The 22,283-nt window shown below is 35.9% G+C and overlaps 8 protein-coding genes and 1 non-coding gene across 9 annotated transcripts; 5 read left to right on the top strand and 4 right to left on the bottom strand.

The window, feature by feature from the left end:
- The first annotated feature begins 56 nt into the window (after positions 1 to 56).
- Positions 57 to 981, top strand: Tsp_00407 (histone deacetylase complex subunit SAP18). The gene is made up of 4 exons (XM_003376164.1): positions 57 to 128; positions 418 to 524; positions 583 to 674; positions 728 to 981. Exons 1-4 carry the CDS (start codon positions 57 to 59, stop codon positions 913 to 915), a joined length of 459 nt encoding a protein of 152 aa, XP_003376212.1. The 3' UTR covers positions 916 to 981.
- A 148-nt stretch (positions 982 to 1,129) lies between these two features.
- Positions 1,130 to 1,840, bottom strand: Tsp_00408 (putative vesicle transport protein SEC20). The gene has a single exon (XM_003376163.1). It carries the CDS (start codon positions 1,838 to 1,840, stop codon positions 1,130 to 1,132), a length of 711 nt encoding a protein of 236 aa, XP_003376211.1.
- A 14-nt stretch (positions 1,841 to 1,854) lies between these two features.
- Tsp_00409 (conserved domain protein) lies at positions 1,855 to 2,058 on the bottom strand. The gene has a single exon (XM_003376162.1). The coding sequence runs from the start codon at positions 2,044 to 2,046 to the stop codon at positions 1,855 to 1,857; it is 192 nt and encodes a 63-aa protein (XP_003376210.1). The 5' UTR covers positions 2,047 to 2,058.
- A 367-nt stretch (positions 2,059 to 2,425) lies between these two features.
- Positions 2,426 to 4,361, bottom strand: Tsp_00410 (mediator of RNA polymerase II transcription subunit 6). Its single transcript, XM_003376161.1, has 7 exons — positions 4,325 to 4,361; positions 3,669 to 3,685; positions 3,373 to 3,560; positions 3,218 to 3,306; positions 2,776 to 3,033; positions 2,569 to 2,730; positions 2,426 to 2,520 (listed from the first exon to the last, which is right to left on the bottom strand). The coding sequence occupies exons 1-7, from the start codon at positions 4,359 to 4,361 to the stop codon at positions 2,426 to 2,428; spliced, it is 846 nt and encodes a 281-aa protein (XP_003376209.1).
- A 1,431-nt stretch (positions 4,362 to 5,792) lies between these two features.
- Tsp_00411 (putative PH domain protein) lies at positions 5,793 to 8,847 on the top strand. The gene is made up of 13 exons (XM_003376160.1): positions 5,793 to 5,825; positions 5,879 to 6,170; positions 6,195 to 6,402; positions 6,512 to 6,904; positions 6,957 to 7,026; positions 7,131 to 7,315; positions 7,554 to 7,686; positions 7,748 to 7,920; positions 7,983 to 8,048; positions 8,135 to 8,294; positions 8,365 to 8,481; positions 8,610 to 8,702; positions 8,764 to 8,847. Exons 1-13 carry the CDS (start codon positions 5,793 to 5,795, stop codon positions 8,845 to 8,847), a joined length of 2,007 nt encoding a protein of 668 aa, XP_003376208.1.
- A 937-nt stretch (positions 8,848 to 9,784) lies between these two features.
- Tsp_00412 lies at positions 9,785 to 9,898 on the top strand. The gene has a single exon. It is a non-coding gene; the product is annotated as a U5 spliceosomal RNA (small nuclear RNA).
- A 678-nt stretch (positions 9,899 to 10,576) lies between these two features.
- Tsp_00413 (glucosidase 2 subunit beta) lies at positions 10,577 to 13,824 on the top strand. The gene is made up of 16 exons (XM_003376159.1): positions 10,577 to 10,679; positions 10,742 to 10,954; positions 11,007 to 11,200; positions 11,244 to 11,307; positions 11,352 to 11,417; positions 11,465 to 11,549; positions 11,893 to 11,971; positions 12,019 to 12,105; positions 12,154 to 12,270; positions 12,525 to 12,605; positions 12,684 to 12,719; positions 12,879 to 12,957; positions 13,028 to 13,097; positions 13,293 to 13,397; positions 13,524 to 13,620; positions 13,687 to 13,824. The coding sequence occupies exons 1-16, from the start codon at positions 10,577 to 10,579 to the stop codon at positions 13,822 to 13,824; spliced, it is 1,614 nt and encodes a 537-aa protein (XP_003376207.1).
- A 610-nt stretch (positions 13,825 to 14,434) lies between these two features.
- Positions 14,435 to 15,944, bottom strand: Tsp_00414 (dimethyladenosine transferase). The gene is made up of 10 exons (XM_003376158.1): positions 15,879 to 15,944; positions 15,747 to 15,820; positions 15,556 to 15,615; positions 15,406 to 15,467; positions 15,252 to 15,345; positions 15,153 to 15,202; positions 14,877 to 15,093; positions 14,700 to 14,828; positions 14,533 to 14,639; positions 14,435 to 14,477 (listed from the first exon to the last, which is right to left on the bottom strand). Exons 1-10 carry the CDS (start codon positions 15,931 to 15,933, stop codon positions 14,435 to 14,437), a joined length of 891 nt encoding a protein of 296 aa, XP_003376206.1. The 5' UTR covers positions 15,934 to 15,944.
- Positions 15,945 to 16,522: 578 nt separating this feature from the next.
- Positions 16,523 to 22,059, top strand: Tsp_00415 (GPI-anchor transamidase). Its single transcript, XM_003376157.1, has 7 exons — positions 16,523 to 20,116; positions 20,564 to 20,656; positions 20,765 to 20,913; positions 21,107 to 21,165; positions 21,265 to 21,453; positions 21,639 to 21,900; positions 22,050 to 22,059. Exons 1-7 carry the CDS (start codon positions 16,523 to 16,525, stop codon positions 22,057 to 22,059), a joined length of 4,356 nt encoding a protein of 1,451 aa, XP_003376205.1.
- The last annotated feature ends 224 nt before the right edge of the window (positions 22,060 to 22,283 follow it).

The following is a 22,283-nucleotide window of genomic DNA, read 5'->3' as shown; positions in this document are numbered from 1 at the left end:
GTTCCTGTTCTATGTCAAACGTGTTTGTATTCTTATTTTGATGTTTTTTGAACAAAATGATTGCAAATTACCCGAATCCTAGTGATACTGCATCTAAGATTGATACAAAGTTATCAGACAGAGAGAAAGTATGTTTGATTTAAAAGTAAAATTTTGAAATTTACTGTTTATTTGACTGAAGGTTGGAAAACCGTTGTATTGAATCATGATTTTGTTAAATTGAAAAATACTTTAATCAGAAATTTTGAAAGTTGCCTTAGAATGCTTTTTCAGTTCGATTCGATTCTTCTGTTGTTATTATATTTATACTGTTGTAAAGGGTAGCAGTTTTGCTATTGTTTGGGAACAACCATGTATTATTTGTTTTATGATTGAATCAGATTTTCTGTTCGTTATGTATGTTTATTTTTTATTTAGATATGCCCGTTTTTATTGCGAGTTTTTACATCGATTGGACGGCATAATTATTGTCGTGATTACACTAGAAACTCCTTACCACCTAGCGAAGTGCAGATATACACATGGTATTTATTGAAGCAGAGAGCATGCAGACATAAAGTATGTAGCACAGTTTTATTTTAGGCGAGATTGTACATTAGGTGAATTAAGCGATTTAATTCGTGAAGCTATACCCGAAACAAGACAGCGTGGAACTAGATATGATTATGCTATTGGTAATTTTTATGCTGCTTTTTAAAACTACAAATTTAAGTAACAGTTTTTACAGCGTATCCAGACTATCGAGGACTTATGTATAGAATGAGAGATATTGGAAGTGTGACAGCTGGTAAGCCTGGAGAAGATGATGGTAAAATGTTGGGAGACTTGGAATTCGAAATTGGCGACTATATCGATGTGGCAATTTATCCCCCGAATTATAATAGGCTTCCACTGAGCCGAAATTTTGCGCTATAATATAACCGTTAAATAGTATTATTATGTGATGTTAATTATAAGGATTTAATAATAAAATGCATTTTAAATTCGAATTTCTTTTCAGTGAAATCGACATTAATGTACTATTTAGGCATGGGCTAGTTTTATATATACTAAGTAACAAATTGTATTATGCAGAATAACAGTAAAGATATTTTTAAATTACAACCGAATTTGCCATGCGAAAAAAGTTTTATTTCCAAAGTCTAATTTTCACAATGTAGGCTGCACTAAGCAGAAAAATACCGAAGCATAGGAAAATTATAAAACGATCACTAAATTGTCTTCGTTTATATTTTTTCAAAAGCTTTCCAGATGTGTGAATCAATGATGACATTCCGTGCATTTCATATGTAGCATCGCGGAGTGCAGTCGAAGACGCAGTTAATTTGTTCAACGTTAATTCGCTTTGTTGAACAGTATCATTCATTTTGTCCAACAGTGATGTTAAACTAGATTGCAACTGTCTCGCCTCACTCACATTTCGCTTCTTCTCATTAATCCTTCGCTTTCTTAAAATTTCAGTACATGCATCATCATTATATCGCGAAAATAGGAGTTCTCGTTCGTAATTATCTGCATTCTGCGAAGCAACAAGGATTGCTTCCCTTAAACTTTGAATATTGTTTTCCAGTTCAATTCTATAAGTTGTCACAAATCTGAATTCTTCCGCGTCAGAATCACTGATTTTGTTCAACATCAACACTTGCTTATAATCTTCAAGAAGTTGTTCCATGGCAAATATGTCAGCTCGGCAATGAAGGCACAGACGTTCCAAGTCCGAATTGGAGCCTTCGAAACCTCGAATATATCGAATCAACTGTTTGACGGATATGTCCAAATGTGTTAATTCGCTTCTAGCAATGCTTAATTCGCAATCTTTCGTCGAATTATCAGAAGTCATATTCGGCGTACAAATCAGATTTCAAAGCCAAACTGCTTCATGCAACGTCGATGAGCTTCAATTAATTCCTTGCAACTATCAGGACCTTTTTCAACAATACACTCGTCACGTGCTTTTCTTGTTTCCGGACAAGCACAACAAGGTTTTGGCTTTTTATCAGACTGAACGGTTTCAGCAGGTGCTTGAGTCCCCTTCTTGTCTGACATCAAAAGTGAACTTCTATTTCCAACAAGAAAATCCTACCACAGTCCCTTCTAATTAGACAATTAAGTATTATTGTAAAATTACAGTAATGCAAATGCTTAAAGTTTTATCATTAAATATAGAAAAAAAGTTATGAAACTTTAAAGTACGATGTTCAACATACGTAACATGAAAAGTAATTTATGCAAGCAAAAATTTTGATTCTTCAAATATCGCGGTTTCATTTTCAAATGCAAATTTCAGAAGAGCATACTGTAATTTTGTTTTTTTATTTACGACTATATTCAACTTCATTTCCTTAAATTTTCGGCAATATTTAAAATTAAAGTTCTTAAAAATAAAAGCGTTATCTAATAATATCTCAGTATTTTAAAATTTAGATCAATTCATATCCGATTTGATTTTTTTTGAAGCTGGTAAAGCTGGTGACTCCATTTGATCATTTTTGCTTTGTGCACTTGTTTGGGGTTCCTCATCTGTAAAAGCAAAATAAAAAATAATACAATGATGATGTGCTAACCAACTTGATGTCATTTTCCCATCTTGGGTATTTTCGTTTGATTCTTCAAGCGAAAGTGCCGGAGGAAACTTTTCGGACAACTCATTCAACAGCATATCCATACGATACTTTTGAAAAACGCTTACGCGCTTATCATCACCTGTTTTATCATCTTTCTTTGTATCTACTGAAATTTATAATTAATACTATAAAAATTAATAAAACAACTTACCCTTTTCTACAGGTGGTTCATTTTTGTACTGAAAGTAATATCCATCTGAAGTATTAAAGCGGTAATAGGATTTTGCTATAATGCAAAAACAGTCGCAAGTCACTTTTGCATTGAAATAACTGAAGAAACGGATACCTTCTTCAAATGCTGATCGTACATTGCTGATTGCAGATTGCAATCGAGAGTTGAAAACAGAGGATAAGTCTGGAGCTTGATACACTGTTCCACCAATGATATAATAATCCTCCAAAGGAGTTACTACAGAAATTTAAAATTTATAACAAAGAATCGCAATAACATCAATCAGGTTTTTATAAAACAAAAAGCCCTTGAAATAAGGTGATGCCACCATTTACTTACTATTGCTAATTTTTTAATTTCATAAAAGTTTAAATTCACAAAATCCATGAAAGATTTACAAAGCAAAAAAATTATTCATTACCATTTTGGTTAGGTTGACGGTATTGCTTTCGAATAACAAACAATGGTTCTGCTGCGTGTAAAAGAATGTATTCCACTCCATGAACACGGCTAGAAAAGAATTTCAAAAAAAAGTTATTAAATATTAATGTAATTTTTGTAAATTATAAAAGTAACCTCAGTATTTCACTTGACAAGCGCTGAATTCTGACTTGCTCATTTAAACAATTCGGATCGTAGAAAGGATTTAATGTATTGGTGAAGCAGTCCAGTACGTTTGAAGCACTTAACCAATTTGGATTCCACGGTGGGTTCCATTGAATGTGCAATGGATTCGTTATTTGCGAACTTCCATGAACATTCATCTGTAGATAAATTTTCACATTAAACGACATAAAATTTTATTAACGATTAAAAAACAACAACAGTGAAGCAAATGCTTCTAATTTTATCGCATAAAACAACTATCCAACGTTCAAACAGTAAATCCCTTAAAATAAATAAATAAATACAAGTATGAAAGCATTTCAGTTTGTACAAAATTTTGAGGAAAATCAAGTTATAATTCTCGAAGTATCAAAGTATCATTATTTATTTATGAGCAAAAAATTAATAATTTTATATACATAAAGTTATTATTAAAGTTAAAAAACCATAATTTTGCAAAGAAGATGATTTTTTATATAAATTAAACAATTACTTTTTACTTATATTATAAAAAGTTTGAATATATTAATAGATAAAAAGTATAAAAATTTTTGAATGGATGAAGCAGTTTTACTCAAAAAGCATATGGAATTAGCTTGAAATATCATATGAAATCTCATTTTGTAAAGTACATCCATATGTTTGCAAAATTTTTTTAAAAAAACTGTTTACTTTTTCTGAAAGAAAAAAATTGTTAGAAATAATATTATTCAATTTCTTCAGTATATACTGAAAATGGTCAGGTTAACTCTGCCTGTTCATTTCTATCAAATACAGCAATTGTGAATATTATACACGCAAATACAGTAATTATTGAAGCAGTTTACTTAATGATTATATAGTGATACTGTAACGTGACTGGCAACTGTTATGCGGCATGTATTGAATGGCACAAATAATTTAGTATTTTATTTTTTTTTACCATGTTTGTTCATCCACCCGTTAAAATTGATATCCATTCTTTAATTTTTGATTCAAATGATGCGCAATTATTGACAGAAGAATATTCATGTAGTGAAAAATTGCAGAAGTTTATTTTCGATTCCATAAATGAAGTAATGGATGATTTATTTTTTTACGAAACATATTGCATTTATTTCCTATTTAAGGTTCACAAATCTGCTGCATGTTCCTCATCTTGTGAGAATCATCGTTTATCTTTTCACAATGTGCACGTCTTAGAATTAATTCGTGGGTTAAATTTATTTTTATCGACAGGGTAAGTGAAATCAAATTAAACATCGAAACATTATTTACGCTAGCAAGACTGCCTTTTTATTCTTATTTAATGGATATGTTTGTTTTCAGATTAAGGAATCCTGACGAAACATATTGGCCTTTTGTGCGTCAGTTTATTCCTAGGTATCAGCTGATTGGTTTGTCTAAAATAAAATGTAGAACTGATAGAGGTATATACTACATTCATTTTGTTGCTTTGAATAAAATTTTTGAGAATTTCAATGGAAATTCAATACGAGCTGTTTTAAAATAAAATATAAGTGAATTTATTATTGTTTTTACCGAACTGAGTTTTTTACTTTGCTAAATGCAGTAGTAAGGGAGTATATTTTTTTTCAATGTATTAAAACTGTTTTTAATTGTGTTATGACAACTGAAAGCCTCTTTGCATGATTTTTGCTTTATTTTAACATGTAGATAAGTGCGAAAAGCTTTTTGCTCTGGATGATTATTTTGGTAACAATAAATGACTCACTTAAATTAATTTTTTGCAATACTAAACCATTTTTAACGAAAATACTTTGAAATTGGCAATTATTATGCTGAAAAATTTTTGCAAATTATACAAACACATCTGTCAGATTGAAAAAATTGGTATGAAATTGTGAACAACTTATAATTATGTGCATGCATATTTTGATGGTGATGTGCAGTATATGTTGATGATATTAATGTTACTACTTGATTTATTTCTTTTTGTAGAATAATTGTTTATTTAATTATATATGTATATGTATATATATATATATAGAAAATTATAATTTGTTAATTTTTTTATTATAATTTAATTTTACGAAAGTTTAATAGTCAACTTATTGAGAATAATAATTTTTTTATTTGTGATTTGCTTTGTGATCGATTTATTGTTATTTCATTGTATAAGCAGTTAATTTGAAATAGCTTTTAGTGATTCAGAACTTTTACTATAGTGCGCTTGTGGCTTTGCTCATCTCTAGCTGATGGAAGTTTAATTTGGCAACTGAAAAGTTTCTCATCTTCGAGAAAGTGGAGGCAACTATTTTACTGTAAAGGTGCTCCAATTTTAGACGATCTAGTAAATAAGCTACTTTTGCAAACGTGATCAATATTGTTTGAATAAAAAACAATATTTTTTAAAATTATTTTAGGTTCTTGACAGAATGTTCAACGAAATGCAGAAACTTGAAGGAATTTTGTTCGATGAGGTCGGTTCGATATTAAAAAAAATTTTTGCGTCATCATATTTTTCGCTTTTCAGGCATCAGAAATGGGAAGTTGGGCTTCGAATAAGGAAAGTGAATCGGGAAATTTGTGCATTCGTGGGCGAAAAATTGATTCATCCAACGAAGCGAACAATATTAGCAAGCGAAATTCTTTTCGTCCAGTTGCTTTGCAAAAAGAATCACTATCCCAAGAAATTACCGTCAAAGATGCACAATGGTCATCGGAAGATGCAACTGTGAACAGTTTCGAGATTTGTGAAGATGCGCTGTTGTACATTTTGGAAAATGGTTGCTCTTCGACACAGGACGAAGTGTCCACTGAGCTGCGTAGAACTAAGGTGAAAATTTCAGCCCCGGTTATTGAAGAAGAGTCTCAAGAGGAGAATCATTTGCGTAGTGGCGAAGATCAATTTCCATTTTGCCCTTCACCACTCAGTATTTCATCATTTCAAGAGAAGATGAACATCGCTGATGAATCAGTACGAAGCAAACGATTAGAAGATGCAGATGAAACTCAACATGGTTCATCTTACAGATGGAATAGTACCGAGAATGCAGAGTTAGTGAAAACAAAAAAAATTACTGTGTTATGTATTATTGAAATAATATTTGGAACATGTCTATATATATATATATATATATATATATATATATTTGTATGTTTTAAGAAATGTTGACATTGTTGATGATGAGATGGCAATTCAGATGGCGTTTGATTATTTGGAAAGTCAGTGTAAAAGTGAGACATCGTCGGATGATGATGATGATTGCACAGCAACGGAAATTGCTTCACCACTGGTGAAAGGGAACAGTGGTCAGCATTCACCAGTTGCAGAATTGGAGAACAATTCCACTCCAAGACGAAGCGATTTCGAACGTCAAATATGGGATCATTTGGAAAGTGTCTCGGATGTGCTGACTACATATTCGGATAGTTTCAGTGGAAGCAGTTGTGAAAAGAATCAAGGGGCAGATGAGCAAAATCGGACGAATCTGCTGAATCACACGGGGGAAGCGGTGGCAAATGTGAAGATGGCGAATTTACAAGATGGTGAAGTGATGTAATAATTTTTACTTATTGTCATTATTTTCCAATGCATAAGTTTTATTCAGGTTGGAAAGTGGTGAAATTGTTGAATTGGCTGTTCACATTTTTACCGAAAGTGACGAACAATTTTACAAAGTATATATTGATTTTATAATTTGGAAAGACGGGCATTGATTTATTTCTTCCTCTAAAATAGTGCAAATTTATTTTACTTGAAAAATTTAAATTATTTTCTGTAGATGTTTCGTGTATATTTTGATCATAACAAGGGTACATCGGCTGTTCGTTATTTGGTGCTGAGTAACAGAGCTGTTTATTTGGTCAGTCGGGTGTCGGATACGGAAACGCAGCAGCGCTTTTTAGCTGAATTTGGTGCACCTTTGAGCAGCATTGATTACATTTCGGTCGGTCTGAACTCGCAACTGTTTTCATTTTATTTTCGTGAACGTAAAGAGCCGTTCATCATCTGCACTTGTAGTCATCAAGTGACCAGGCAAACATTATTTATTTATTTTATGAAAATTTTTATTTTCTTAAGTTTATTTTGTAAATTTGTTTTTTTAGAATTTTATAAAAACTAATATTTTTGTTTATTAGCACAACACATTAATGATTAATGCTTAAAAAACAGGACATTGACTGTACAAGTGCTTCTTTTTTAGAACAATAATTTCCGCTTTGGAAGTTACCATCCGACGTCAGAAATCTAGCCAAGATGTTTCACCGAGCATTGTAATCGATGCCAATTCACAAAAAGTGACTTTGACCAAGTGGATGACCAATGAACTGTCTTCGGTAATTTGCATGAAAATGAAAACTGTTCACGAAGTTTAGGGGATTTCACGACTTTTTCTAGACACCACTGTCTATACATCATTATTCGCTGATTTATTGGTGTCCCAAAGTGGACAACGCTTCTTCAATTGTGTCCACTCTTGGACGCAGTGGTTACCTTTACGTGAGAGAAATGGCCAAATTACGGGTTTGGCAAAAGCCTGCTGAATGGGTTCAAGATTATTTTTTGCTGAGGTGTGGTGAATTGTTGTATGAATTTTTTATTCAATTAATTTTTCCACAATTCAATTTTCCAGAGGTCAAAAGTTGTACAGATTTGAAGATTCCAGCTGCAAGGTTGGGAAACGCGTTTATAATCTAAAGTAAGTTCCATTGTTCAAGTAATTATTATATTGATGTTTTTTTCTTTTTGATAATTTCTTTTTTTTCAAAATATCTATTTATAAAGAGAAGACGTGTCCGGTTGCAGGGAGGTGGAATTAGATGATTACGAATTCGCTTTCGAGATGCTTCTTTCTGTCGATTCAGGAACAATACAAATTGCTTGCGCGACGAAACACGAAGCAATGCAATGGATGAACGCTATTTTGCATTGCATTTCTGAGGGGGTTTTGCTTGATTTATTATTATTATTATTATTGGATTTTTTATAAATGCATCTGATAAATTTTTTTTCAGGAAACTGTTGGATCAAATGAACATGATTTGGTGGCGTGTTGTGCTCTTATTACTGATAATTATTTGTTTTTTGGACAAGAAAGCAGCACCGTCAACTTTGTTCGAACACTTTGCATTGTTTCGTTTGATGAAATTCGTTGTTTGTACAAATGTTCCAAATTCGCTTGTATTTTGATGGCAAGTTTTACAATATAGCAGCTTGGATTTGTTTTTTGAATAATTTTCTTTTCCATCTCTCTTTTCAGGATATTGTAGAAGAAGGAGCCGAGAGTGTTACGCAGATGTTGTTAAGTTTTGCCGTGGAGTCTGAAATGGATGATTTTCTAAGCCAGATGCAGGTTTGTAGTTTTAATTGTTAATTTTATCAAGTGATTTTAAATATCTATCAGTTTTTTACAGGCGCAAATACCGAGTTTGAATTTGTCACCCACTGTGCAATCCTGTGTGAAATGCGAAGCTGCCGCCAAGCGATGGAAAATTTAGTTATTTCACATAATTTAATTGTTATTACGCAAAAAGAAAGCTTGACATAATAAATTTTGTTATTATTACCTGATTAATTGCTTGTTTGCAATATGTATATTATTTAAAGATTTTATAACAATGTAAGAAGAAATAAATTCAAAAATAAAGTTTTACATCACGCTACACGAATTGTCTGCTAAACAATGCTTATTATTTTTCTGGTCACGTCAAGGATTTTGCTGACATAATTGTTCTGCTTCTGGTCAGTTGGGTCGAACGGACAGTTAATTCAGCTGTTTTGTTTTATTATTTCATTTGTCATGGGTACCAGTTCCACTGTTTATTACCATTGTTTGTTAATGCTGACGTGTTTGTCTGTCTTGTTGTCAATTCCTGCTGCATTTTTAATGATTTTTTATTTGGAAAATTTATAACCTTTATTTCTTAAATTATATTCATCGATAAAAAAATATTGAAAGTAATTTTTATTTTGAGTGAAAACGAATTTGACAAATGGGCAATAAACGACAAAATGATCGAATAAGTATTTAACTAAACGTTGTGTTCTGGATTGATTGTTAGCTGTCGAGTTTGTAAGGCTTTGATTTAAATAAAAAACTGTGAAACAAATTTTTTGCATCGTATCAAATCAATTATTTAGCTTTTACGGACAGTGTCCATTTTAGCTTTTTTTCACTTCTAAATATGGACAAACATCATTTTATTATTAAATTGAAAGCTTTATTAAACTGTTTTTTGATCTTCAAAATACAGCCTTCTATTCTTAATCTGAAAAAAATTGCTTGCTGAATAAGTAATTCATATGAAATGGAATGGAATGCATTACGAATAAATTATTAGTATGTAAATATCATACCATATCTCATAACAGTAGCAAAACCCAATATTCATATAGAATATAATTTATGAAGAGAAATTCTTAATTAAGAAAAGTCAACTCTTGCTCCTTTGCATACACGAACAAATCTTTCGCCTTTTACTAAAGATTTCCGTGCAAAGGAGCAATTTTGAGTTCAATCAAACAATTTTTTGTAGCCCTACAAGGGCAATGTAATTTATTAAGCAATTCCACTGTTTGTTTTACATACGACTAATAAAAATATTAATCAAATGGAAATTTTCTTATGTAAAAAGTTTCTTAAACACAACTTTTACTATAAAGTCGGTGTATTGAAAATTTAAATATCCAGGAACCTCAGAAGAGTTCTTTTGGGTACTATCGCCAATATCTGATTTGCTAAAACAGATGTTGTTTAGTTTGCAATTACTTCATACAGTATACCTGGTTAATCTTTTTGAACTTAAGTTACCTGAACATCAGTTAGCGCCATGCGCTGCTTCCATGTGCAGTGTTGTAGAAATGTTAAGAAAAGATACTTATAATTATTATGCATTGTTTTAAATGCTACTCAAAGTATAATTTCATTGTTCGCCTTCTCTGAAATGAAATTTTTGCGTTTATTAATCAAGTTTATCCAAGCGATTAACAAGATTGTTAGACATAATCTTAGTTTTAAAGCATACATTTTTCTACATTGATTTAACGTAATCATCAATCAATTTATTATTAATAGCGGTTATTTATAATGCGTTTACATTCATATCATTATACTGTAATGTTTGCCGTAATGCACATTTCATGATTTTGATAATTTAAACATATTATTTGTTCTCATTTGGACCTTCTACGAAACAGCTGGTCTGAAATAGCTGCCTTTAAATTGAAATGGCTACCATTGGTGATGTTTTCTTAAAATTAATTTTTGTCATCGCTGAAATTCACGCATCAGCAGTCTTTGTTGATCGTTTGTTCGGCATACCTCTTGACCGTGAGGACTATTTAATTTTGAACAAAATGCACTTTCAGAAGTTTAATATATTTCAAATTTAGGCAAGCCTTTGTATGATCCCAGTAAAAATTTCAAATGCTTAGATGGCTCAGCTTCAATTTCATTTGATTGGGTAAATGACGACTATTGCGATTGTCAAGATGGAAGTGATGAGCCAGGAACAGCTGCTTGCCCGAATGGTTTTTTCCATTGTGTAAATCTTGCAGCGGAATCCAAAAATATACACAGTAGCTGGGTAAACGATGGGATTTGCGGTTAGTAGTATAATCTATTTGATAAGAACAGCATTTATTTTATTATATTAAGACTGCTGTGATGGAAGTGATGAATGGCTCGGACGTGTAAAATGTCCGAATATTTGCGAAGAGATAGGCCGAAAGATGAGAGAAGAGCTCGAGAAACAGCAGGCCATACAACGTGAAGGCAATGCTATTCGAAATGGTCTTGTTAAAGAAGCAGAACAAGTGAAAACTGAAAAAAAAGTGATACATAGTTGTCAGGTTTGCTGAGAGGCATAAACTGATGATAAATATTTTGTTAAAGAGTAAACTTGAGGCAGCCCTGGCAGAAAGGGAAGCTATTCAAGCTAGTTACGACCAAGCAAGAAGTAAGTTGAATTTGATTTATAATTCCATAATTAAGATACTTAAGATAAGAATGAAGAAGCTTCAAAAGCAGAGAATGAAGCCAGAGATGCTGAACTGCAAGCATGGAACGGTAAAGCCCAAATTTGTTTCGCATGCGAATTTATATTATCTTTACAGAAGCAAGAAAACTGAAAAAAGAAGAAGAACGAAAGGCTAAAGCGTCAGTTGCCTTTAAAACATTGGATGTAAATCAAGATGGGAAGTAAATAAAAATTATTTTGTATTGTTTACTAATTTTATATTTTTCACATGAAATGTTTTTTCTGTTAATAATAACTGACTTGTATTGTTTATCACTTAAAATTTTGAATTAATCCCATATACATATTGTACGCAATACTCATAAAAATTTATAATTAGCAAATTTACCGTATGAAAAAATCAGGTATTAATTTATTATTTTTTACCGACACTTTAATTTTCTCTTATTCTTCCACTTGTGCTCTACTTGAGTGATGAAGTTTTATAGCTAATTCACGGAAAAAATCATATCACTCGAAAGTTTATATTGATATATTTTATAAGTTTATATGGAAAAATTTTAGAATTACAACTGACGAAATGCAGCTAAGGAAAGAATTTGATGTTGATGAAGATGGTGTAGTAACAGTTGAAGAGGCTAATGTAAGCAATTTTTTCCTTTATTACATTTAATGATTTAATGTTAATAGATATTTCTTGGAAACGAAACAGAAGTAGAAGTTGATCACTTTGTTTCACACATTTGGGACGCTATAGAGCATACTTATAAACCAGAGGTGATTTCAGAATTTTTTATTGATGAATATCAGAAATGCTATACTTAGGTAGAAGAGGATAGTCATGATGAGGAAAAGCCTGCTGCTCCTGTTGAAGAATCAGTAGCTGAAATGGATGCAAAATTAGATTATCGAGATGCTGAAGCTGACGATTTAGACGCTAAAGTAATGTATATGATGCCGATGTTGTTTTTAAATTATTATTGCCACGTATAGTTTGACTTTAAAGCAGTACCGTATTTGTGTTTGCTAATTCTAGTTTATTCTAAAATTATTTTTTATATTCTAATTAATTATCGAAAGCGAATTTAAACTGAATAGTTTTATTCAATCTGGGTAGAACCGGAGTTTCAATTAATATATTGACTATATGTTCCGAAAAATTTTTTAATGCATATCTTAAATTAATTACATTTCAGGAATTAACACAAGATTATGAGAATCAGGAAAGTTTAGAAGAAAATATAATAAAAGAGGAAAACGAATTCAATACTGATATTGTAATGAAAAACTTATTTAATGTTTGAATTACATTTATTACTACAGTGCAGTTACTAATATTTCATAATATTTTTTAGTTCAAAAAAAGAAATATTAACAAAAGAATTAGAAAGGTTAGTGAAATTAATCTTTTGAGAAGCGGTTATTTGTAAATGAAGAAAATTGTATTATTATACTTGACAAGACGTAACAATAACATTCTGTTACAGTATTATACTTCAATTCTTATCAGTTGCGCAGCTGTGAAATTTGATTACTGTGATTTTTTTTAGTTTGACTTTTTACCGCAAGAAGATTTACCTGATGACGAAAATATTTCTTACAGCAATGAAACTCAACAACTTATAGATTGTAACCAATTTTAAACTTTTTAATAATCTTATCGTTGTTTTTTTTTCACTTTTTGTCATATTTGTTTCAGTGGCACAAGTTGCAAGATCTGAATTCTATGAAATCGAACGAAAAGTATCGCAACTTGATAGTGATATACGGTAATCTTTTCATTTATGCTACAATGCATATATATTATGTAGTGCACGGATAGCTTAAATGTAAAACACACGTTATTAATAGGACTTTGAATATCCGATGATAATTTTGAAAATGGATATTTCATTTTTTACACTTTTCAAAATTATCATATACAAAAAAGTATTTGTTAAATTTATTATCGTTTAATGTTTTAGAGATATTGAAGATTTGCTTAACCAAGATTTTGGCCCAGAAGATGCCTTCTTACCTCTCAACAAACAGTGCTTTGAAATTAAAGATGCTGAATATACGTACAAGCTGTGTTTATTTAAAGATGTTTATCAAATTAGCTTAAATGGCGACCACAGAGTACACCTTGGGTAGGGAAATATATTTTCGATTTTTTGCAATTACATGTTTTAATGTTTTTAATTTTAATTTTTAAGAAATTGGGGTCGTTGGTTGGAAAAAACTGGCGGAAAGTTAAAACAAATTTATGAAAATGGAATGTCTTGCTGGAATGGTCCCACGAGATCAGCAACGGTGAGAAATTTACTAAACCAATAATTAATTAAATTGCAAAAGAATTTAATATGCGTAATTTTTAAGGTAATCATTCAATGTGGAATTGAAAACAGTCTGCTTTCCTCATCAGAGCCATCAATTTGCGAATATGTACTCACATTTCAAAGTCCGGCTGCTTGTGATACTTTACCGGAAAGCTTAAATCCCGAACATGAATTATGACTTTTTTTTTAATATTGGCAATTATTACATTATTTTAGTATGTTATTAAAAATGATTGGGAAGTTTTTTGATTTAATTTATTAAACATACTTTTGCTAATTAAGAAATTACTACTAATGAATATGAAAAAAAAACATTTTGATTTGTCTCTGAACATAGTGGACAGTATTTGTTTCAGTTAAGATCTACCTTGTGATTTTCATCCCAAAGTGGCATCACATCAAATTCAGTCGCACATACACAACTAAGATACTGCTCAGATTGTGTCAGCAGATATGTAGATGATTAGAAGATATGTTTTTTGGTGGATGTACCGACAAAAGTAGCACGTCTGCTGCTCATCGGAAATAGTTTGCTGTTATTCTGGCAGAATCTCTGATTTTTACATGTGTATAACCAGTTATGCCTAATTTTGAATTGATTTCGTATTATTCTTCCATTTTATAAATAGTAATATGATTTTTAATCACTGAATTAAGTAATGCAAAAGTTAAGCATTCAAACTGATTTTTATTTTCAGCAATGGCATCCAGTATAGCATTTGAAAAATTATTTCTTTATGTACGCTAACATTTTTTTCAAAACAAAGCAAATGAAGCGAACAAAAAGTTTAACGAAAATGGAAGCCAGCAGAATTGAATGCTTCAAGAAGGCTAAAAAACAAAATACTTACTTATTGGACATAGAAATGCTTACCTTAATGCTTACATTAAAAAATCATCAATAGTCATGGTACGAGCCCGACAATCTTGAAAATTTTTCTCATTCAAAATTCGATATACTTCAGATTTGACGTTGAAATCGTCTTCAATTTTCTAACAATAGAAGACATCATGAACTAGCTTGAATACAAAAAACGTATTAAATTAACATACAATATTGTTCACTGAACAATGAACACGATAATTTTTATCCAACATATCTAACACTTTTTTAAATTTGAATGCAGATGACAAAGATTTATTTTTTCTCAGAAAAGCAATGCGCAACAAACCGTCCCACTCCTGAAATAAATTATGTAGAACTAAAAGAAAGTAAATTAAAGTACAAACTTGAAAATCAATTGGAGGCGGTGGCATTTTCAATTCAAAACGAACAACAGTAGCGTCCACTTTTGGAGGTGGTCGAAAATTGTTCCTACCAACCCTTATCACAGCATTAACCTTAGCTAACAGCTGTACATTGACTGATAAACGACAATAAAGTCTGTCGCCTGGTTTAGCGACAAGTCGTTCGGCAAATTCTTTTTGAAACATCAACACAGCACATCTGTGAAGCATAATTTTTCAAAATTAAAAAGCAACACTATTTTAAATTGTTATAAATACCGAAAAGGTGGACGATGCAATAAAAGTCGAAATACAAATGGAGACGAAATCTGAAAGAATTCAGTTGTAAAAAATTACTTGATAATTAATGAAAATTACTTGAAAAGGCAAATTCGCAACACAAACATCAAAAAATGGCCACTGGACTTTTAAAGCATCACCCGGCAAAATTTCCAACTTACTCTGAAGCGCTCTATAAAAAACAAACATGTAAAGCTTTTCCATTCAACGAAAAAGTTCAACTCAGACTAACGAGCCCTGGACACGCTTTGTCAGCTCAGCAGCTAAACGGTAATCAATTTCACAGGCTACAACCTTAAAAATATGAAACAAAGGTAAAGTAAATAAATAAATAAATAAATAAACTGCATTTTGCCTTTCTTGCTTTCTCTAGAAGTTTCACTGTTAAGTTTCCTGTACCGGGACCAACTTCAAAAATCGTATCACCTTGTTTTATAGCAGCCTATGGAATTGAAAAATAAATAAATTAGTAAGGCAACAATCAACAACTATTTTTTAAATAATACTATGAATAATGACAGTTAAAACTTAATTTTTCAAATTGCATATTTCGCTTCATACTACAAAGTATACCTTTTCTATAATACTATTAACTATTAGAGGATTCTTCAATATATGCTGTCCATACGTTGTTTTAAATGGAATTTCTAAAATGTTCAAAATAAAAATTTTAAACATAATAAAAAATTTTAGAGGAAAATTTACCTTGTCGAGATATATTACTTTTTCCTATATGTCGTTTTATTTTTGGTTTTGGCATTGCGTTACAAAATTCTAAATATAAAAAATAAATGCACACACATTACAGTTTAAGCAAAATAGAAATGCAGAAAAGGGGATTAAAATCAGATTTTGCAATCACGGTATCTTAATTACAGTAAACAAAAATTAAGATTTACTATGTAAAAATTGGCTTTATCCACATAAAAGCATTTAAAATAGGGCATTGAGGATTGCATTTATATTTTACGTTTATACTAAAAAAGTAAAGCATTTTTTAAATTTCATTGTAATTTCAGTAATAACTGTTACGGACGTAACAGCCAGGTTTCGGTAGTGGGAACCTGCGAATCAGGAAGGACTACAGTAGGCGTAGTAGTGACGTCAAGTGCGTGTGTGTGTGGCTGTGTGTGTTGTGTGATATTGCGTCTTTTCCTGTTGTATTGTCTTGGCTTGTTAGTTAGCTGTCTTAATAAACTGTGTCAACACTCCGTTTGGTTTGATTGACTGTTATTGCGACGAAAACCAATTATACAGTCCACTAAGCTCGAGGGCGAAATTGTGATTTCGCTTTAACATTTGGTCCTCCGAGCCGGAGTCGAACCAGCGACCTATGGATAGTGGATACCATGGCGTCCTCTGCGAAATCACGGAGCAAGAAACTCGTGGCCCTCAAGGATCGGCTGAACCGATTGTTGGCAGAACTGGATGAGTTGTGCATCAGATCCGCCGATGTCTTTGAGGTGGAAGAGCAGGTCTCGTTAATGGAGGAGTCGTTCCGGGCCGCAGACGCGCTCCAAACCGAAGTGGAGCTGGACCTGGAAGGTGAAGAGCGGCAAGCCGCGATAGATGCCTGGGCGTTATGTCGCCAGACCTACCGTGAGGGAAAGGCTCGTGCACGCGCAAGGATGGTTGAGGCGCGCAGAGAAGGCCCCATAGGTAGCGGCAATGTTAGCGCGGGCATGCCGGCGGTCCGGTCCAGCAATGGGAGGTTGCCGGAGGTGACTCTCCCGAAGTTTACGGGGAAGGTGTTGGAATTCCCTTCCTTTTGGGCCCAGTTCGAGGCCAATGTACACAAACGGAATGACTTGGACAACGCCACCAAGTTCACCTACTTGTTGTCCAACACCGAAGGGACGGCGAGGAACGCCATTGAAGGCATCCCGCTCACTCCAGAGAACTACCCCCAGGCCGTCGACATCTTAAAGAAGCGTTTCGGTCGACCGAGACAAGTGATACGCGAGCATTTGGCTGCCCTATGGAGGGAGCCAGCGTGCCGCGAGATGTCGGAGCGGGGCATCCAGTCCATGGTGGACGAAGTGACTAAACATCTGCGTTGTCTCACTGCTTTGGATAGAGATCCATTCGCCGGCCATCTCCCCGCAAGTGAGGTCCTGATGCCGATGTTGCTGGACAAATTTCCCCCGGCATTGATAAGGGCCTGGGACACCAACATCGGACCGGATGCAGACGAAGAAGAGGACAACCTGCAGAAATTTTTGGAATTCGCTCAATGGCAGGCGAATCTGCTCGCCAAGTTGAATGGAGAAGAAGCGAAAACACCTGCAGTGAAGTCGGAACAACGGACGCCCTCGTCGCAACCGTCGCGTCCTGAACAGAGATATGGGGATCGCATCAGATCAACTGCGGCGGCGTTGGCAGTGGTCGCCGCCAAGGGCAGCCCGTTCTGTGGTGGGGAGCATAAGGCGGCAGAGTGTGAGAAGTTCCTGAAGGCGGACCTGTCCAGGAGGAGAGACATGGCGCGAACCAAGGAAGTCTGCTTTCGATGTCTGGAGACCGGGCATATGGCGAGAGGATGCCGAGGAGGTCGACCCTGTGGAGTGGACGGATGTCGCCAGGCGCATCATCGGCTCCTTCATCCGCCCTCGACGAGGGAATCGACAGGGTCTTCAGAGTCTGACCGCACCCACCAGGGTCTTTTGGTCGTGCGAAGCACCTCCGGGAAAGGACTCCAGACCGCCCGTGCTTGCGCTTATGGGCCAAACGGAAACCACGTGGTGGTGAATTGCCTGCTGGACACCGGGGCCGCAATCTCCTTCATCCGGAAGGACGTGGCGAAAGCTCTCGGACTCACTGGGCCCCATGAACGTTGTCGCCTCACAACTCTCGGAGGTCGTGTAGGGCCGGAGCGCCGATGGCGTAGAGTGGAATTTCGGCTTGGAGCGGTTGGAAGCTCAGGCCGACCGGACACAAGCACCATGGTGAAGGCGCTTGCAATTCCTCGGGTCTACGGTAAATCAGGGCCGGCGGAGTCCTCGGACGGGACACCGGCAAGGACCGTACCCAAGGGGGGACAGCGGCAAGGGACGCCGCTCATGGTCGATGTATTGGTCGGCATCGACTACTATTACGAGCTCGTGACCGGTCGCATTCGAAGAGCGACAGGTGGGTCAGTGGCCGTGGAGACCCGCCTTGGGTGGATCACGTGCGGGAGAGCCGCCCGAAGACGATCCATCGAGGCCAAAGTCTTGTCGAAAGGCGAAGATTCGGATGACAGCCCCATGCGGAAGTTCGGGGAGGTTGGGTCGTCAAGAAAAGCGCCGGCCGGAGACCCCGCCGCAGATGGAGCCGTGGCGTCGAAGAGGTTGGAGCTCGACAGATCGTATGGAAATCTCCGTGTTGGGAAGGTCGGAGGCTTCGTGGATCGGGAGCGTGGACTATGGAAAGTTGACGTCCGGTCGGGGGCCGTTGGCAGTTTGGGCCAGCCGGTGGCAAGTCGCCGCATGGGAGCGTTTGCCATCCAGCGGATCCGCGAGAAGGTCCGACAGGGGGAGATGGACATATCGGACAAGTCGCAGGAGGCGGCTGTCACCAAGATGAAGCGGCGGCAATGGCCGCCCATAGGAGTCGACGTGCGGATAGAGGTCGACTACTACTTTGGCTTCGTCACCGGTCGTATGAGGAGCAGGGCGACCGGCGGTCCAGTAGCGTTGGAGGCGCTATTCGTCTGGGTAGTTCGTGGGAGAGCAAGCCCCAGGTGGACTGCGGAAGTGGAAACCTTCCTGACGAATTCTGGGAAATCCGCCGATGTCGCGTTGCGGAAAACAGGGGAGATCGAGGCAGTGGAGATCATCCCGGAAGAAGACGTTCCAGAAGGGAACAAGGAGGCTATGGAGAAGCGCGAGGAGACCACGACGTCTAGTGCAGAGAAGAGTCAGGTCAGTCTCCCGCGACACTCAGGGCAACGAGGCCTCCATAACGTCGTCCAACGGACCAGTCGACAGCTCGCTGGGGAGCGAGGCTTGAAGAAGTGGATAACCGGGAAACCCTGGCTGCAGGGACCCGGATGGCCAGCCGAGCCACTACAAGCTCGGCGGCGCGGTCTTGAGGGCTCAGGACGGACCACACGGTTGTCGCAAGTGGGACACAGCCCATCAAGACAGTCAGAATTGGCGTCGACGATGGACGACGCCGCTGACCCCAGGCATTCAACGATCAAAGGGAATGCAGCGGGGGTGTGGCAAACCAGCGTGCACCGTCCGCGCTTCGCTGGCAGGCACCCGTCGGCAAAGGGCAAACACGGGGACGCTGAGCGGACTGAAGGGGAACCGCACCGGACTGAAGTAACTCGGAAACCGCTGGTAAGAGATCAGAATCCGGACGCGCCGGGGTCCACGGGTCACCCGGCAGTGCCTCCAGGGAGGCACGTGTGGACAGAGACCCGAATCTGCCCCATGCACTGGGGAGCGCTGCCCACAGAGGTACGTCGATCGTTAAACGCGATCGAGCAACGCGGTTGGATCCCAACGGAGCGCATGAGGCGCGAGGATCGAGGCTGCGGGCAGCCGAAGCACAGAAGGCCGGGTTGCCGTCACGCAACGACCGGCCTATGTACACGAAGACACCCACATCGGGAGATGGATTGGTGCTGCCATCAGCGGTTGATGGCAAGATGGTGGCGCCGTTGGAGGAGCACTTACATCGCTTCGCTGCTACCTCGCAACAAGTGGAGAAATAACGGTGTTGGCCCAAAAATCAACGACTTGGTGTTGATACTGGAGGACAGTCGTCCACGAACACGCTGCCCTCTGGGAGTGGTGATCCAGCTATTCCCAGGCCAAGATGGAGTGAGCAGAGCCGCCCGGATCCGCACGTCCACCTCAGAAATCACCGGGCCAGTCGCTAAACTGGTAGTGCTGGAGCCAGCCCGCATAATCGATGGGGAAGGAAATTCCCCATCGCCGGGGGAGGATGTTACGGACGTAACAGCCAGGTTTCGGTAGTGGGAACCTGCGAATCAGGAAGGACTACAGTAGGCGTAGTAGTGACGTCAAGTGCGTGTGTGTGTGGCTGTGTGTGTTGTGTGATATTGCGTCTTTTCCTGTTGTATTGTCTTGGCTTGTTAGTTAGCTGTCTTAATAAACTGTGTCAACACTCCGTTTGGTTTGATTGACTGTTATTGCGACGAAAACCAATTATACAGTCCACTAAGCTCGAGGGCGAAATTGTGATTTCGCTTTAACAATAACATTGAAATTCAAAAGTACAATTTCAATAAGCTTGAATTTTACTAATTACTGTATTATAATAAGAAAATGATTTCTTTCAGCCATTTTATCTTGCTATGAGATAATTTGGTTTTATTTATAACACTGAAGTTTAAATCAATACAAAATGTGTTGTTAAAAAAGAATATTTAACAATCACAGCTGAAGTATTTTAAGTGTGATATGGCGCTGAATTTAATTTCCCACCTGTCATGGATTTGGATTATTTTCATTGCGGTGGATGCTTTACATGATGTAAGTTTTCTTTTGAATGAATAATGAATTGAAAAAATTTAAATAATTTTAAATGTATTTACTTTTTTAGTATTTATGTGAGTATGGCTGTGATTTATATAATTTCAGGAAAAACTTAATGGTTTTTTTTATGCCGCCGGCCATACTAATAACTGGGCTGTTTTTGTGTGTACTTCACGATTCTGGTTCAATTATCGTCACATAGCAAATGTACTTTCTATGTATCATAGTGTGAAGAAGCTGGGTATTCCTGACAGGTAACGCATCAACTTTGATGTTTATTAGAATTCTTGCCCTTTATAATTATTTATAACTTCTTTTGTTTTTAAAATTACCAGAAAATATTTATTTAATATAAGTCTGACATACAAAACTTTAAAATTTTTTTCACATGTTATATTGTTGACTTATTATGGAAATTGTAAATAGAAAATTTTCTTTTAAATTTAGTCAGATTATTATGATGCTGGCTGATGATATGCCTTGCAATCCCCGGAATCCGAAGCCAGGTAAATTTTTTTAGCACAAGATTTGGAAATTTTGAATTTCAAATGAAATGAATTTGTTGTACAACAAATCATTCCATATTGTACCATGTTATTTTTTAGGTGCATTATATAATAGTGCTTTTCATCCTATTAATTTGTATGGCGAAGATGTGGAAGTCGATTATAGAGGTTACGAAGTTACTGTAGAAAACTTTATACGAATATTAATTGGTCGTGTTCCAACAGCAACTTCACGTTCAAAACGACTTCTATCGGATTATCAAAGCAACGTACTTATTTACATGACAGGTACATAATTTTGTAAATTATCACGGATTACACTGATAAAATAAAACCAAAATAAATTTAGTTGTTTTTAATGATACGTTGTGAATCAGTAATTGAAGATCACGTTACAGTTATCAAAGCCGTTTTTCCAAACAAAAATTGCATTTATTTTTTTATATAAAAATTAATGGAATATTAGCTTATAGGTCATGGAGGAGACGGGTTCTTAAAATTTCAAGACGCCGAAGAAGTTACTAATATTGATTTAGCGGATGCAATTGAACAAATGTGGCAAAAAAACAGGCATGTACAAGAAATGATCATTTTTATTGTGAATTTTACAGTCTCTTTCAGATACCATGAATTGATGCTTATCGTTGACACTTGTCAGGCTGCATCGATGTATCAAAAAATTTATAGTCCTAATGTTATAGCACTTGGAAGTAGCATGATTGGAGAAGACTCGTTGTCGGTAATTATTTTTTATAATAATAAGTTATAGTGTGTTTTAAATACTTATGGAAATAATAGCAGAGCGATATTTTATATTTAAAGTGACATTCATTAGTAATAAAATTTTAACTGTAGAAAAATATTTTTATGAAATATGCTTTCAGCATCATCTAGATTCTACTCTCGGTGTGTACATGATTGACCGATATACATATTATGCGTTAGGATTTTTACAGTCTGTATGGCCAAATAGCAACCGAACATTGGCAGAATTTGTAAGTTTGTAAGCATGGAAACTTCTTAACTCTAATAGTTCTATCATTTTTAGCTTGCTTGTTGCCCGAAATCAAAATGTCTTTCAACGGTTGGAGTCCGCACAGATTTATTCAATAAAGATC

This window comes from Trichinella spiralis (assembly GCF_000181795.1).
Source record: "Trichinella spiralis strain ISS 195 chromosome Unknown Scfld4, whole genome shotgun sequence".
Taxonomy (NCBI): domain Eukaryota; kingdom Metazoa; phylum Nematoda; class Enoplea; order Trichinellida; family Trichinellidae; genus Trichinella; species Trichinella spiralis.
Note: the sequence above shows the minus strand (reverse complement) of the source record. Positions and strands in the feature narration are given on the sequence as shown.